At 44.1% G+C, this 16,574-nt stretch overlaps 1 protein-coding gene across 5 annotated transcripts in view; it reads left to right on the forward strand.

Annotated features, from left to right (window-relative positions):
• The window catches only part of BRCA2 (BRCA2 DNA repair associated), a 740,135-nt gene that overhangs the window by 272,187 nt on the left and 451,374 nt on the right, over nt 1–16,574 (forward strand). For all 5 annotated transcript variants that reach the window (XM_085621674.1, XM_085621677.1, XM_085621676.1 and 2 more), the window contains exon 15: nt 6,554–6,984. In XM_085621674.1, the coding sequence (XP_085477800.1) occupies nt 6,554–6,984 (431 nt within the window). The remainder of the gene's footprint in view (nt 1–6,553; nt 6,985–16,574) is intronic.

Genomic DNA, 16,574 nt, shown 5'->3' on the forward strand with positions numbered 1-16,574 from the left:
AGTAAACATAGCTCAGGGCACCTCTAATATTGGGGAACTGATCCTAGCCCGCCCATGCCAAAAGCTGTCCCTAAGTGATATTGATAATGTGCCCGAGAAGAAAGCAAACTAAACATCTAAAATTCACACTCTATGCCACCAAATAACTGAACATTTCAAAGTGCTGTGTGCACTAGATGCTGGAGCATAGGGGTGGAACTGCATACATGTCCCTACCCCCACAAAAAAAAGAAACCAGTCCAACCAACCTGTTGCACACAGCCCACTGGCTTGCACAGGATAGAATTGAATGCAAGACCCCACTGGGTCCACACCTCTCCCCCACTACTGCACCATGTTTGATACGTCAGATTTCTGGTGCAGAGTTGCATTAGCCCAGTCAAACTACGAAAAATAACAATCAAATCTGTGCAAAATTGCACCAGAAGTGTTTTTACATGGCTTTCTACTTGGGATAGGTACTGTTTGACATATCCAAAATCTGACAAAATCAGGTTACTGGAAAGCCCCAAAAATCACATTTCAAAATAGCAGCTATGCTATAGTGGATTGTTCGTGGTCTTGTCCAGGAAAATTGATTTTTCAATGGAAAAAATATGTACATCTATGAAAAAAGTTTTTTTTAAAACTACTTTATATGCATTATATTTCAGAATAGCAATAATACATATAATACGTTCTTTAACCACATCGATGCGAGTGACGGAGCGGTTCCATCATGCGCGTCGGTTGCGCTGTGCGTATGACGGAACCACTCCGTCATGGCCCCGCCCGCGTAATAGAACCTTCAGCACAGCGCGGTAATCCGCGCCGCGCTGAAGGCGTTAAGAAAACATAAACAATGACATATGAAGAACCAATTGCATCGGATAACCCAAAACAAAAATCAATCATCTGCATCACTGCTGCTGTCGTCATATTCGTTAGTAACGCAATTGTCGCAGCCACTGACTTGGCACTCTCACAAGCAGCAGAAAAGAGCATTACATTCTTTTTGCAAGCACGTTTCATGAGTGCAGGAACAACTTCTCATATTCAATAACAAGTCTGGAGCTGGTGGCAGGTCACATATTGGAGGCCAAAATTAATTATCTTTTTCATACCAACCCCATTCTTTCGGATTGAGATTCTCTTTGGTTAATTGCCACGCTCTGATTTGATAGGTGAGTAAGCTGTGGTACTTTGTGGCAGTTTCAGTAGGCGGCAATTGTTCTGGTGTAACCAATGTTTTGGCATCTATTACCTTTTCTAACAACATTCAATGACCAAGTGTGTTAATGGAATCCATGTTCCTGCAGCCATACAACACCAACAGGGCCTTCATCCCAGCGTTTTCAATGTCAACGTGTTGGGAATCTTCTGTAAAGAAAATATTTGCAACTGCTTGGGGCTCCCTTTCCTTTAGATGATGACCGAATGCTTTGGGCTTTCCAATAGAAAAAATTCTGGAGGTTGTGTCGCAACCTGTATAAGCATGTAGAAAAAGCAGGTACTTGCAAATGTTAGTGCCGAGCAAGGTCTGAATAGAGAGACTATCATATACAGGATTCATAGATGATCCTCGTTTTATGTCACTACAATAATACAATTTGAAACCATAGTTCTTGGCATGATATAATAGAAGAATTAGAAAATCTGTATCTTCCCCTATAATGGTAGTGGATGAATATTCGGAAGACAAAATAGAAATATGAACAATATCCACATCAGCATCTACAATAGAATGTTGCACTATACACCCATGTTTCATTACCTTCTCGGCTATAAGTAAAATGATTAGTTGGTTTTTTTTTTTCATTTGACAAGAACTTAACTTTCTGGCCGACAAACTTCATAGTTGCTTCAGGTTATGAAGAACGTCAATAAGGTACCTTAATGTGAAGCTTTGGTGCAGTTGAACGCAAAGATCGATCTTGATCGGACATATTGAGGCTCTTGGGCAGATAGCTTGCCTAATGCTCTGTCCTATTACACCCACTTTAGTTGTGACATCTTTCCCTGCAAATGATTTGGAACACAGTAATCTCAAACTACTGAGAAAGTAGTCCAAAGCACTTTCAGCATTGAGGTCACCTGCAGCTGGATATACGTCTTTTCTTGTAGAGCGAGATGACTTGACATCACTTTTGATTAGTTTTGGTGCAGCTCCTATCATATAGATGTTCTGAAGTTCAATGACACAATCCTTTGACTTGGAATGATAAATTCGAAAAATGTTGTTAGCTGTTTGCTGAAGTTACCACATCAGCTTTTCCACTTTACCACGATATATTAATACCATCTCAATAATATTCTACAAGCTTCCTTTTCATGTGCCTATAATTGTATGCTTGGATGTTATTTCCTTGTAGATATTCTTCCATTTTGGATATGAAATCTGCAATACACATTTGTTCTTCATCTTTCGAGTCTAGGCAACTACACGTCTTCATAAACTTCATTTTGTTCTTCATTACTTGGATGCCCTACTCTCAACTTCTTCGATTGCTGTTCAACAGTTAAATATTCTTTGGAGATGTTTCTTTCACTTCACAAGTTTGGTGGTAAACTCAATCTGCAGCATGGAAATCCGAAAGAAAATATTCAATACAGCCTCTTACTACAAACAACCGGCTTGTGTTTTCAGCTTGTGTTATCGACTTGTGCTTCCACAAAAAGTTCACATGAGTTCCACAAAACAAACTGTCAATATGCCCTAGCAGCAATTCAAGCACTTCTGTTTGTAGTAAATGCTGCGTTTGCCTCTCTATTCTTAACTTCAATATCTTTCTTATCAGTATACCTCTTCCAGCATGAAACATAATCTCTGGTTCCAGAACATACAAAGACATCACTTCCAGGGTTTTGACTGGCAGTGTTGATGGCCTCAGCTCCATTTTCAGGCAACATCGCAATCTCCGGTCCATCATCCAATCTCTCTTTACAAATAGGGCATTGCTGTTCAAGGGTAGCCATGTCCTATGAGGAAAGGAAAAATAAGTTAATAATCAAAATTATAGCGACTATTTAAGTATACTAGTATATTTCAAAAGTCACATTTGTGTCACTAACTCTTTAGTTAAAACATCCTGATATGCCTTATTATATATTTACATGCTGGCATTTTGAAATGTGATTTTCGGGGCTTTCCCGTAACTCATTTTGTTGGATTTTGGATATGTTAAACTAAACTTATTCCGGAGTGCACCCCATTCACAAAGTTTCTGTTGCAATTGTGCAAGTGTCTTACACCAGTTTGACTGGACTACATGGGTTTTGGGTGCATGCAGTCATCTCAGTTTTTTTTCCGTTTTCCCCCCAACAACTCTTTTCCATAGCAGAGACCTGACTAGGCAGGTTCATCGGTTGTGCGAAATGTAGACTGGATGCACAGTGTCGTTAGCAAAGCCAGAACGGCCTTTTGTGGTAACATGAAACTTAACTTTAACTACAGAGCATATTGGAGGTAGGTAGCTCTTGACCTTCAGAAAAACCTTGCAGAGTTCATTGCAGACTTTTCTGGGACAACAGTGCCTGCCACAAATTTGCTACAGATCCACAAAGTGTGTGGATCATCTGTGCCATTTTTCATCTACAGTTCAGAATCTGCAGATTTAACATTATTATTATTTATTTTAATAAAAAGAACAAACAACCCACCATATTTGGCTAGGCTCTGCACCTAAACCCGAGAAGCCATGCACAGTGGTTATCTACATACGGGGCTTGGCGCAGGGATTTGCTAAATGCCCAGCCTCTGGACCCAATCTCAAGGACTCCAGGGTAAGTTCAGATGGGGGATTGCATGTCCGAAGGCTGTACACATGTGATGCATTCACTAGACAGTCACACAAAAGAAGCTGATGTGTGTCCTGCATATCTTGGTGAGGCATCACCAGGCTGATTGGTCTTCCTTAGCTAGAGTGATGGGTGGAGTTGTCACTGACACCTGAATAGGGGTGTGCCTGTCCTCTCACAATGCTGTCTTCACCCCTTGGGGTGTGTCTGGAGCCAAGACTGGGCAGAGTAAGAACTTGTGAAAAACAAAGACTTACTTTGAAGTTTGCCAACTTTAAAAGCCAAAAGGGGTATAAGTATTGGACCTAGACCCCAGACTTTTAGAACTCTTCTGGATCAAGAAAACTTCTGACAAGCTGAAGAGCTGTTCGGAGGAGTACTGCCCTTCTGCTGTATTTGCTTTTCTGGGTTGGCCTGCAATTGCTGCTTCTGTCTTAGAGACAACAATGACTGGACTTTGCTGTTTGTAACCTGCCTGAGAAGTTTCCCCAAGCGCTTGTGTGTACTTGCCTCTGTTATGAAGTCTCAGGGACACAAAAGATTTACCTGTAGCATCCCTGAACTCCACTGCTGGAAGTTCTGACCTGCCTTGTGCTAGGAGGTTGATTCGCTGCTTCTGCTATTGAAAATCCACTCATCGCCCTTCCAGTGCCTGTTTTTCCAACGCAGCACTGCCGTGCGGAAAGAATTTCCACGCACCGCCACCGTACGGCTAAAGAAATTGACGCAGTGCCATCCGAGACAACCACGCTGACTCTTGCAGTAGAACAAAGTAGGGGTTTACAGCAACCAGTCAGTGGATATATAAAGGAATTGTTTTGGCATCCTTTTTCCCTTCTTTTCAAGTGTGCCTCCAGTGTTATATGTAAAAGCAAAGAACCAGAAGTCTTTGTGGGACAAATTAGGCCTTTAGCAACCAGGCAGTGGATACACAAGAATTGCTTTGGCATCCTGGTTCCCCTCATTTCAAGCGTGTCCGGAGTGGTATATATCAAACCAGCTGGCCGGTCAAGCAGGATTTGATATTCAAGCAGGATTTTACACTGTAATGTAAAAAATTATGCTCACAGCCCCACTCTGCATATTCTGTCAGAATCTGAGAAAGAGTCTCTGCCTATTCAGGTTAGCTTATTGTTTCTTCCTAGGAAGTACTTCTCACATTTTTTTTACCTTTTCAATTGGTTATTACTAGCTGGCAGAAATGAGCGAATAATTCGTTTCCAGGAACAAAGAAAATGTAACGTTCTAAAAGTTATGTTTCCTTAATAGTTATTAAAAATCCAACTTCACCATTTGGATTTTTAATAACTTAAAAAGGTTGTTTAATTATGTCTTGCTTTTCCCATTCCAGAGATACAGTAGTATGAGTTTTAATCAGTATTCTGTTTTTCTCCGTAGGACAGCTAGGCCTCCCACAATGAAAAATTGCTTTTGGGTGTTAGTCACAGTAAGGAAAAAGTGTTGCCATTAAATTTCTACATGTCTAGTTTTTAAATACCATGGAACCTGCCTTGTGGGTGACAAGGCTACATAAAAGAGAATTGTTAAAATTTAAAGGGGAGGTTTTTACCTGTCAAAAGGTTTTATTTTGACAGGTCAAATTGCAGTTTTATGCTGTTACAGTTAGGCTAAACTGGTACGCCTGAAACCATGTTTGCATTACCAGTGTAGTGAATGGCACAATAGGTGCGGCAGTACACTTGTGACATTTAACTTCCAGGTCCTGGGTACACTTTGTACCAAATACTAGGTACTTCTAGGAAAGTCAAACATGTCAGATAGGAGAATGCCAATTCAACTGTATTTAAAGAAGGGACACAGGCGCTTTACTACTGGTAAACTAGGGGAAAGTGCAAAGAGTTCTAATGCCAACACAAATGTAGGGTACAGCAAAAGACTGAAAATACTCAGTAACCACAGTAAAAAGCCGGATTTCCTATAAAACACTACAACGCCTGGAATCTGGGAACCACCATTTGTGCTAGATACATCATGTCCTTGTGTAAGGTACTATTCATTCCACAATAAGTGTCTATGCAACAGACATGTAAGCCCAAACCTACAGCAGATATTCATTGGGAACAGAGACCTTAAGCTACTGTAGACTGAAATTATTTTGTTTAGCGAAGGTTGTTAAGAGTTTTCCCCTTGAAATACTGTTCAAAATGTGCACCAGGGTCCATCGCTAGAATATTAGCAACCTCCTGTCTCCCCATTGCTTGGTGTGGGGCAGTAGCCCACCATGTACTAATGTTGGAAAAATACACCTGGGCATATTGCCTGGTTCATCAAGCCTTCTAATCTGCTGGTGAAATGTTGAAAAACATAAAGCAGCCTCTGTGAACTCACTGAGTACTAAAGGGAATCACATGCATTCCAGAAAAAGCCAAACACAGGCATTATTGCACCGCTTTTCTTGCCATGTGAGGACCTGCACCCCCCCCGGTACCTCCTCTACTACAAACTGGTAAGAACTACAGAGAGGCACAATCTAAGTTCACTTTGGGTCTAGGACTATTAGCACAGCTCCAGTGCTCTGCTTTCTAGTGCTGGTACAGCATGATACCTGCAAAAGTGTTACTTGAAAGATAGCAGTAGCATTGCTCCAAAAATTGTTTCTTAAGGAAGTTGGTTGTCTGCTTAAGGTATGTCGCATTGGGGGTTTACTGAAGCAAGAAAGATTACTTCATGCCAGAAACCTGTATACAGAAAAAAATTGTTTTAGGTGCTGCTTTTGAAAACATATTACTTTTTACCAATTTTCTTTTCTCTGCAGTGGAAAGAAAGGAAGAAACGAAGCGATGATTCCTAGTATTACTGTACCTGACCAAGATCTTAAAGGATTTCATTGCAGAACGACCATTTTTCAAAACAGACTTCTTAATTTCCCTGAAAATGATCAATCAGTTGCTTCAAGCCCGTGTAAGACGACACCAGTCAAGGAGTGTGAAAAACCAAAAAGTATGCAAGCACCCAGCAAACAAGTGAAGACATTTATTCCACCTTTTAAAACCAAATCTACATTCCCTAGTTGTGACAAGAGTGGTGATGCAAAATCAGACTTCTCTTCGAAAGAAAATGTCAGCACTGGGGATGAACAAATAAAATACCAAAATGAGGAAACTGTGGACAGTATTGTGTCTCTGAAAGAAAAAGAGTCTGTGAAAACCCCCATCACCTTGGAAGACAATCAATTCAACGAGCAAGGTATTTTGTTGGTTTCTATTTGTGAAATATTCTTTGTGCTCTTTATTATCTAGCTTCCCCGCCACTTTCCAGCTTCTTTTGAAATGCTTTTTATGATTTTCCTCCTGACTTACAATATCCGCTTTGTTCAGAAGGCGACAGCATACTAGAGGACTAAATTATATGTTAATCTACAACTCCCTTTATACACATGCTGGCTTTGCTAAGGCCTTTCTGTTGTTATTGTTTGCATTTCTACAGACCTCAGTCGGCCATTCACATGCCATTTCAGTGTTTTTGGTATTCTGGTGACTACTGTCAAATGGCTACGAGGTGTGTTCTATTGTTCAATAGTGTATGCTGAGTCTTGGTAAACTGCTGTTTTGGGCTTTTCTCTCCAGTACCACCAATCTTTAAAAGCCAACCTAGAAAACTAAATTACCAAGTCTTTTTAGAGGGCACCTTCCTAATATCTATGAAGTGTACTCAAGTGCTTCTGCTAAAAAGACACCCTCTTATATTAAGAATGGTTTAAAATACGGATATCATGTTCTGCAAATAACATTTTGATTGCTGTAAACATTTTTTACTATATCTCATTCACTACTATGGGGTGCTCGGAGAAGCAAATGTAGGACAGAGTACGTTCGTATGGAACTATTTATCTGATCTTTTCCAGCAGTACCCACTATTATTCTACAGTTCTGTTAGATTGGCTTTGTTAAAACATTTTAGATCAGTTGCATTGTGAAAACTGAATACAACCTTATATCTTACATTGGCCTTGGTATGTCTCATGAGGTCATTGGAGTCCAGGGTCTCTCTGGGCCACCAATACTCTTGTACTCCAACTGGATAACCAAGTTACCCATTGGCGTTTGATTCTTTGGAAGCAATGAAGTTGAACAGTCGACGCTTATTACCAGAGGTGGTAAGGGATTTAGATACAATACGACACAGTGAAACAATGGTAAAAACAGTGCTAAGTCAGTGCTAAAACTTTAAAGAAGAATATAAATTGTATGAACAGTTTCCAGTAAAAAGTGGGAATTAGAAATGTGATCCATACAAAAAAACTAGAAGGTGCTTGCAAGTTTCTTGCCAAAACTAAACCCCAAACCTTATTTGTCTCTCTTATGGTATGGGGAGGGTAAAGCTGTTCTTGGACAGTTTCGTTTGACTGGTGTTTGTAACAGGTCTCTTAAAGAACAGATTTGCCAAACAGATAAAGTACAAGGGGTCGTATTACATTAAGTACCCGGCGGGATATGACAGGCATTTGCCGTCTGTGCCCCCAAAGCTCTTTGGTACTGTAGAAGGAGACGGAAACGCTTGTGCTGCCCTTTCTGTATTACAGATTGCACTGGCACTACATGGGTGCTGGTACAATCTCAAGGGAAACACTTTGCATCTGTGCCTAGCTGTATTACAAACACGGGCACATAGACAAAGGAGCTGCTGAGGGATGCACTGACTCTGCGTCACAAATAGGTGACACGCAGTCAGTGTGCTCCGACAGTGATCCTTGACAAGGGGTAAAAATGGGGTCCTATTGAATCCCTAAATATCCTCCTGCAGGTGGATCTCTGCCCCCTTTCAAAAGCAAACTGGGTTGCTTCCTAAAAGGTGAACCGGCAGCTTTAAATTTAGGGTCTGCCTTTCACTAAGGCACTCACCCAGCGTAGGTGTGAGCTCAGGGCTATACTTGGGCAGCTGATTAACTTAAATTGGACGCACCGTCCCCACCTGTTCCTGGTGTACTCATTTAAAGGTGCACTGCAGTGCAAACAGGGACTGTGGGCCTTATATCTATTGTGTTCCCATGTGTCCAGTTGGATGTGGTCGCTCTGCCTTTAGTGTATCTGGTTTGTGGAGTTAAAGATCAAGTTACTTACCTCCAGTAACGATGTGTCTGAAAGACACATAAGTTAGTTATAGATTCCTTACCTTAGAATTTACCCTAGGCATCAGACTGGATCTGGAGAGTTTTTTCTAAGCAGTACCCCTGCACGTCGGGAGGTGGCGTCGGTCGACTCCACGTTCGTCGGCGGCTTTATGTTCACCGGGATAACGTCACAGTGCCTACTTAGATGCCGCCCCTGCGTGCTGATGTCAGTTCTGATACGACTTTCCACGTCAGAAACGCAGAGCCATGCAAGACACTGACCACTGGTGCGCTACAACTAGGGCTCTGTAAGGAAGTCCCTATCCCTAGAAGTCAGTTTGCAAAGCGGTGAGGATTGGTGGGGCGGTAAGGAATCTATAACTAACCTATGTCTCTTACAGATACATCGTTACTGAAGGTAGGTAATCTGTTCATCAGAAAGAGACAGCTAGTTATAGGTTCCTTACTGTAGGAAAGTAGAATCTGCTTCTTATGGTTACCCCCACGTTTTGCTTCATGTTACACTGTTTTTCACTAGTCTGACAGGTATCCTGCTAATCAGGACCTCAGTCTATCTGCTTTCTCCCTAAACTGTTGTCATGTACTTGGGTACATTCCAGATTGGATACTGGGGTATCCTTATCAGTCCCTAGTATATGGTACCCATATACCCAGGGCATAGGTACACCAGATGCCTTCCATGGGCTGAAGCATGTATTATGCCACCCATGAGAGGCCATGCAAAATGGATCTACAGGCCGGCCATTGCAGCCTGTGTAAGTTGGTGCATACACCACTTACGTAAGATATAGCTTTACTATATCTAAGGGTCACTACACTTAAAACGTACAAGTCACCGCTATAACAGGCCTTAACAATCCTGAGGCAGGGTGCTTGGTTTTTCGTGAGAGGGTGCCACTGCATGAGCAGGACACCCCTGCAGCCTACGAAGTCCATTCTCCCGGGTTGTTAGTGTTGCAGCCATTTACTACATATAGAGTGGTATTATGTGACCGCGAGATGACTAACTCTAAAACAGCTGAAAGTAACCCTATCGTGTTCCGTATCAAATATTGTGGAATCATACCCCCACACCGGTAACCGGTGTGGGAGGTATGATTCTACCCCCCCCCCCCCCCCCCCCCAAGAAACGAGCTTTGTGAGGTCCCTGGTGTTCCCAGTACCAGCTTTCTAGTCTCGGACTGCTCAAAATGGTTGCTGTCGACTAGAGACACATTTCTGTCCTCCTGCTGCTGAGCCAAGCTCGAGCAGGGGAAGGCAGAACAATAGGCATCCTGTCGCAACCTAGATTCGACGTGGACAAGATTCTGAACCAGAGAACACTGAACTTCGACCGTCTGGACACTCTGGACTTTGCTGGACTTTGTTTGGGCCCGACTGCGTCTCCCACTCTATCCAAAGCATTGTATGTGCCAGTGCACCATACAGGCTCCGTGCCTGAGCTGCAGAGCATCAAAGACAACCGAAGACATCTCCCTTGGAGTGAAGGAGTCACTCCCCTGCAAACGCAGGCACCACATCACGATTGACTGGCCTGTTGCTCCTGAGCTCCTACAGACTCCGAAGGCTCCAACAACACAGGGGGTGGGTTTCCAAGTCCCTCGAGGTCCGACCTGCCCTCTCACCAAGTTTGAGGTCAGAATCCCTCATGGGGGCTGCATTACCCGTACCCCTGTGCACCACGTACTTTGCAAGTGCATATGCTTGTTGGCGTTCCAAAAACAAGTGCACTGGGCTCCGAGTAGCCCCAATCTCTAGCATCATTTCCACCAAAGAACTTCAGCCTCCTCGCACTGAGTGCTCCGTGGGCCGTCATTTTGTAAATCTGCTCGAGGTCCCCTAGCGACTCCTGTGCCTCCGGCCTGTGGGTCCTCTTGAGGGTCATCTTTGCTTTTCTTGGGCTTCCCTGGTTGCTCCAGGCGTGCCCTCACTCCCCTGTGTTTGGTGAGCCTCCTGGACCTTGCTGGTCCAAAACGTAACCTTGCTAGACCATCTTCGTAGGTTGCCGCTGCCAAGGCTTGTTGGTGCTCCCGCCGGACACCGACCCCTCATTACTCGACATCCTTCGTGGGACAGCTCGTATCCGGCTCCTGGTCGCCCTCGATGTCTCCTGGTCCCGATGGCTGCAGAGTCAAGACTCTGTCCCCTCTGGTATTAGGTTCTCCTCATCTAGAATCCACCCTTGGATTCCATCGGACACTTTTCTTCTTTCATGCAGTGGCATTTCCTTAAAGTCTTCCATTGAGATCGACAACGGTTTCCAACACCACGTCAGCCCTATGCACCCGGCCTCCCTGGGATAGGTAACTCTGGTACTGTGGTATCTGCGGGTGGGGTGGCTCTTCAACCTCCTCTGTTCCAAAGGGCTTCCTCGTAATCCACTGTGAAGGGTCCTTAAACTTTAAAATTGCAACCATGACTCTCCCATAGATTTGTACGACGCACGCAGTTGTGTTCACACACTGCACCCGTCCTCGGTAGGGTTCCCTACTTACTCACCTTGGGTGGCTCCTTGAGGTCCCAGCGATTCTACATACTGTAGACACTGTCTCGACTCGAGTAGTGGTTCTTTTACCACTCTTTTAGTATTTGTTTATTTTATTTAAGGAGTTTTATATAGCGCTGGCCAGACCCGGGGGTATCAGAGCGCTTTACAGCAATTTTTCGCAAGAGTCATATAATAGAGCCTGTTACCTTGTTATACATATTGGTTCGGAAGTCCAAGTGTGCTGTGCAGTATTGAGGTAGTACATGAGTCCTGAGATTAGCCTCGATTAGTGCACGTTGTCTTGGGTTGAACCAAAGCAATTTTTCGCAAGAGTCATAAAGTAGAGCAGTGCTATACATATAGGTTCAGGTTCGGAGGTTCAAGAGTACTGTGCAGTATTGAGGTAGTACATGAGTCCTGAGGTAACCTCGATTGGTGCACTATGTCTTAGGCTGAACCTTTAAGGGTGAGGCGGAGGAACAGGAGGAGGTTAGAGAGCAGTCTTATACATATTGGATAGGGAAGTCCAAGTTTGCTGTGCAGTATTGAGGTAGTACGTGTGACCTGAGATAACCTCGATTAGTGTACGTTGGCTTGGGGGGGAGGGGGGGGAGGGGGGGATCAGGAGGTGGTCAGGTAGGAGGTAGGTCTTTGTGATATAATGTCAGGGAGCAACGACGAGTAGAGATTTGCGTTGGAGTCGGTGGTTATCCCTTCAGGAGGGAGCGGTTGAGGAAGAGGACTTTTAGGTGTTTTTTTTAATTTTGTGAAGGATGCGAGAGTTCTGATACCTGCTAGGATTGAGTTCCAGATTTTGGGCGCGTTTCCAGCGAAGGAACGTGCAGCATTTTTTTGCTTGCGTGTTTTCATAGGGTAGGGTAGAAGTAGGGTTTTCGAGCTCCTGAGGTTGCATTTCGCGGCCAGCTAGACGGATTGTCCTGTATATGGTCTGGTCTCCCATAACCCCCCCCCCCCCCCCCCCCCCCCCCGGAGCCCACTGTGTATTAGTGCTACTTATGACTCTTTCTGTGCTATACTATTATTGTGTGCTTTGTGTTTATCTGCGTGTAGCAGATACTGTGAGGTATTTAGAGTGTGTTATAATAATAAATACATATTTTTATAACTACTGTGTGGTTCTCCTTTCATTTAACCAATACCGTAAGGTTACATTCTTGTAAAACAAGATGCTTAACATTCATTCAAGACTAAGCCTGAAGGCTGCTCTCCACAGCTACCACTTGGATATCTTTCTAAGGTTATCTTTGACCTCTTAAATCACGATAAGGGTTGTTTGGACAGGTACAGGGTGCCCACTTTAATTAGTGGACAGCATATGCCAGGCCAACTTCTCACATTGGTGTGCAGCGGTTGGGATTCAAGCCTGCATTGTTTTACCAGATAAATCTTTGTATTGATTAACTGAAAACCACTAATTACTAGGTACATATAATACTAGCTTAGAATAAGTAAGTTCTACTGAACTTAGGGTTGGGGAAGTCAAGGGTCGAGCACACCCTTTCTTCACCCTCAGTGAGTTTAGTTCCCACTAGGTTAGGTAGGTGCAACACCTCACCACACTTTGTATGTCTACTAAAGGAGATGCCAGTGGCTCTCTGCCCTCTAGATACAGTGAGCATTCATTACAAGAATTGAAAGCCCTGTGTGCCTCTAGAAAGCTGAAGACAGGGAGAAGTGCCAACACTCAACCTCTTATAGAGATGTTACTTCTTGATGACCTTAGGAAGACCCCTTGGTCAGATGAACAGGAGAGAGAGTGGGTGCACCAGGGAATGAGGACAGGTCAGGAGGTGACACCTTTTATGACCTTGACTCATACCCTGTCCAGGAGGACCAAGAAGGGTCCCCCCTGGACAACTCAGATCTTTAGGGAGGTGATGGAGAAGGCCAAGAAGGCTCCCTCTTCACCTCTCCTGGAAGAGTGCAGAGTTTACCAAGGAGATCTAGGTCTCCCTCTGCAGAGTCTAATCCCTCAGGACAGTCTGTAGGGACCTCTGTATCTAGCAAGAGGGACCACTCTTATGACCGCGAGTACCAATTTCTGGAACTTGAGGAAGCTAAGCTTAGGCTGAAGCAAGAGCAATTGGCCCTGGACAAAGAGTCCCTCGAAGTCCCGATGGCTAGAAAAAGATTGGAACTAGAGTCCCATGGTGGCAGCAACAGTGTTCCTAGAATTAAGGAACATTCCTTTGATAATAGGAACCTGAGCGAGATTGTCCCTCCCTACCATGTTTGGGATGACATCCAAAAATAGATAACTGCTTTAGGGAGGGCCTATAAAGGTCAGAGGGTCCCTCAAGGTAGAAATAAGCTCCTCACTGTTAGAGAAGAGGATGCTGACAACTACTCAATCTTGAAGAGTGCTCTCATTGATGGGTTTGGCCTAACCACTGATCAGTACAGGATTAAGTTCAGAGACACAGAATCAGAATTGGGTAGACTTTGTGGATAGTGCCATTGGGGTTCTGGAAGGCTGGTTACTTGGCATCAAAGTGAATGATTTCAAGGGATTGTACAATTTGATTATGACGGAGCAGATCCTTAATAATTGCCAAAATCAGTTGTACCAGTACCTGGTTGACTCTGATCTGACTTCTCCTCAAGAATTGGGAAAGAAGGCAAATAGGTGCGGGTCAGAACCAGGGCGAAGCAGAAAAACCAGAACAATGGTGGTGACCAAAAGAAAACCGATTCTAAAACTCCACATAAGGGTGGGGACAGGGGTAAAGACCTAAAGTCTTCACCCGGGCAACAAAAACCTGCTTGTGGGGGTGGTAGTCACAATCCAACAAAGGTAAAGGCAAAAAGAAACCTTGGTGTTACTTGTGTAAGGTAAAGACGCCTTGAACAAAAGATGTTGATTGTCCAAAAGACAAGGAAAATCCTCCTACCACCACTGCTCCTAAGGCAACTGCGCCCCATAGCACAAGTACAGGTGGTGGTACAGGGAACAAGGGATTAGTAGGGTTAACCTTGGGCTCTGAGATGGGTTCTGATCTAGTCAGTTCAAGCTGTACTAGTCTGTGATGGTGTTATGGATCTTGCCACCTTATTTGTCATTCCGAGTAACCTGGGCAAATGCAGACAACAGCCTTTGATCAGTGGCAAGAAGGCCATGGCATGCAGGGACACAGGTGCAAGTGTCACTATGGTGACAGAGAATCTTGTGGACCCTGACCAAATCATACTTGGAGAAATGTACCAAGTGATCAATGCTAACAATGTCAGGACTGATCATTCCTTGGCAGTTGTTAATTTCAGCTGGGGAGGGGTAACTGGCCCTAATAAAGTTGTGGTTAGCTTAGACCTTCCAGTGTAGTGTTTGTTGGGCAATGATTTGGAGACTTCAGCTTTGGCTGAAGTAGAGTTAAGGACTCATGCAGTAATGCTGGGCATCACTGCAGATGTGTTTGCTGTAACCAATTCACAGGCTAAGCTGGCTAACACTGAACATGCCTTGGATCCTGGAACAATGGACCAAGGGCCTTCCAAGAGAAGGAGCAAGAGGGGTAATGTCAGGACCTCTAACCTAGTTACAATTACTGCACAGGAGCAGAAGGCGATAGGTCCCAATGCCCTTCTCGGAACTTCACCTGAGGTCCGTCACAGGTAAGTTCCAAGGGGGGAAAGGGGAATTGGACAGAGAAGAGACTGCTCCAAGATCTGCCTGTAAACTTCTTCTTCTTCTTCTTCTTCTCCTTCTTCTTACAGGTCTATCAATTGTTACATTACTGTTAGAACTTACTTTTAACAGGCCAACAGTTGGAGAAGTGTAGCTCACTGGTTAGAGGAGGCATACCCTGAAGCAGAGGTCAGACCCGGGACCAGGGTTCAATTCCCGACGCGGCAGGGTCCGGAGCCCAATTGTCCACGGACTCGATAATTCTCGCTTCGGTGCCCACTCTAAGCACGAGTTCACACTATGCAGCTCTGGGCAACAAGCTTGCTTAATCTCCACAACGGCCCCCCGCGGCGGGATGCCTGGCTTTCACCTTGGGGATGCCCAGTATGGGTTATCTCACAGGGAAAAACCAGGACGGGTTCCCAATGCAAGCGCCAAGATGCCCAAGGGTGAGTTGAGCGCTATATAAGAACACATAATAATAATAATAATAATAATTTTCTTCTAATTTTTACTTAAATTACTTATCTTACCAGAATGCCTTGTGAGCTCGCTACTCTTCTACTTCTCTATTCTATTTAGCCTGAATGAGAAGTCTTCACTCTACACTTCTTCCTTCGTTTTCAGGGTGGTACTGCACTGGTCCGTTCTTACCCCTTTACATGAGAAAGAGAACACAATAAGCATTGCATGTCTATGTTATTCAATGGTGCGTGTGTGGGAGTGTTTCCTTTTATTCCTGTTACGTACTGGGTTGAAGCGTGAGTGAGGAATTAACTGGGGTTCTGGTTGTACATATGAGGGTCTGGAAACCTTCTTCTGTGGTGATGAGGAGACTGGTTTTTTCGTTGGTACAGCTGAAGGAACTTATAAACTTCACTGACACCCTATTCTTTACTGGAACCTAATAGCTGCTGTGGGGGGGTTCGATAGAGTTATGTTACTTCCGTTTTATTGTGAGCTATTAATGATTCTGTAAGCCCTGGTACTTGAGGAGATTTATCATTTATTCTTACGCGTGCTTCCCTAGTGTCTGTTAATTGGATGGCACTCTTCTAACTTGACACGAAGAAACTTGAAGCTCCCTGGGACATGCTTAGGCTAGCTCCTGAGGAAACTCAAACGACCTTTGAGCAACGGAGGAGTTGACAGGTTATTCTTGGACTCTACAACCCTTCCCTCAGGAAGAAATGCCTTGGCCTCTGTAGGGTACGCTGCGCTTGAATTAATGCGCCCGCGTAAGCCCTAAACTCCGGAGGTTATGAGGTTCACTTGAATGCCACGATAATTATCTTTAACAATGCGGCGCTTGGAATGATGCGCCCGCGTTGATGGTTGTCTTCGGAATTAGGGTAACCTGGAGGGAAGTGTCACTCGTATACTGCTGGCGCGGCGCTTGAGTGAATGCGCCCGCGTCAGTAAACACAGTGAATTACTTTTGGATTAAATGCGCATTTCCTTCAACTCTCGTCGAATTTTATTTTATAATTCCTGTCACAAGTTATTCATAACAGTTCTTTTAGTGGAGAGGAAGGACTACATTTAAACCCTGACTGAACTTTCCACTCACCATG

The sequence above is a fragment of the Triturus cristatus genome, chromosome 8 (genome assembly GCF_964204655.1).
Source record: "Triturus cristatus chromosome 8, aTriCri1.1, whole genome shotgun sequence".
NCBI classification, from domain to species: Eukaryota; Metazoa; Chordata; class Amphibia; order Caudata; family Salamandridae; genus Triturus; species Triturus cristatus.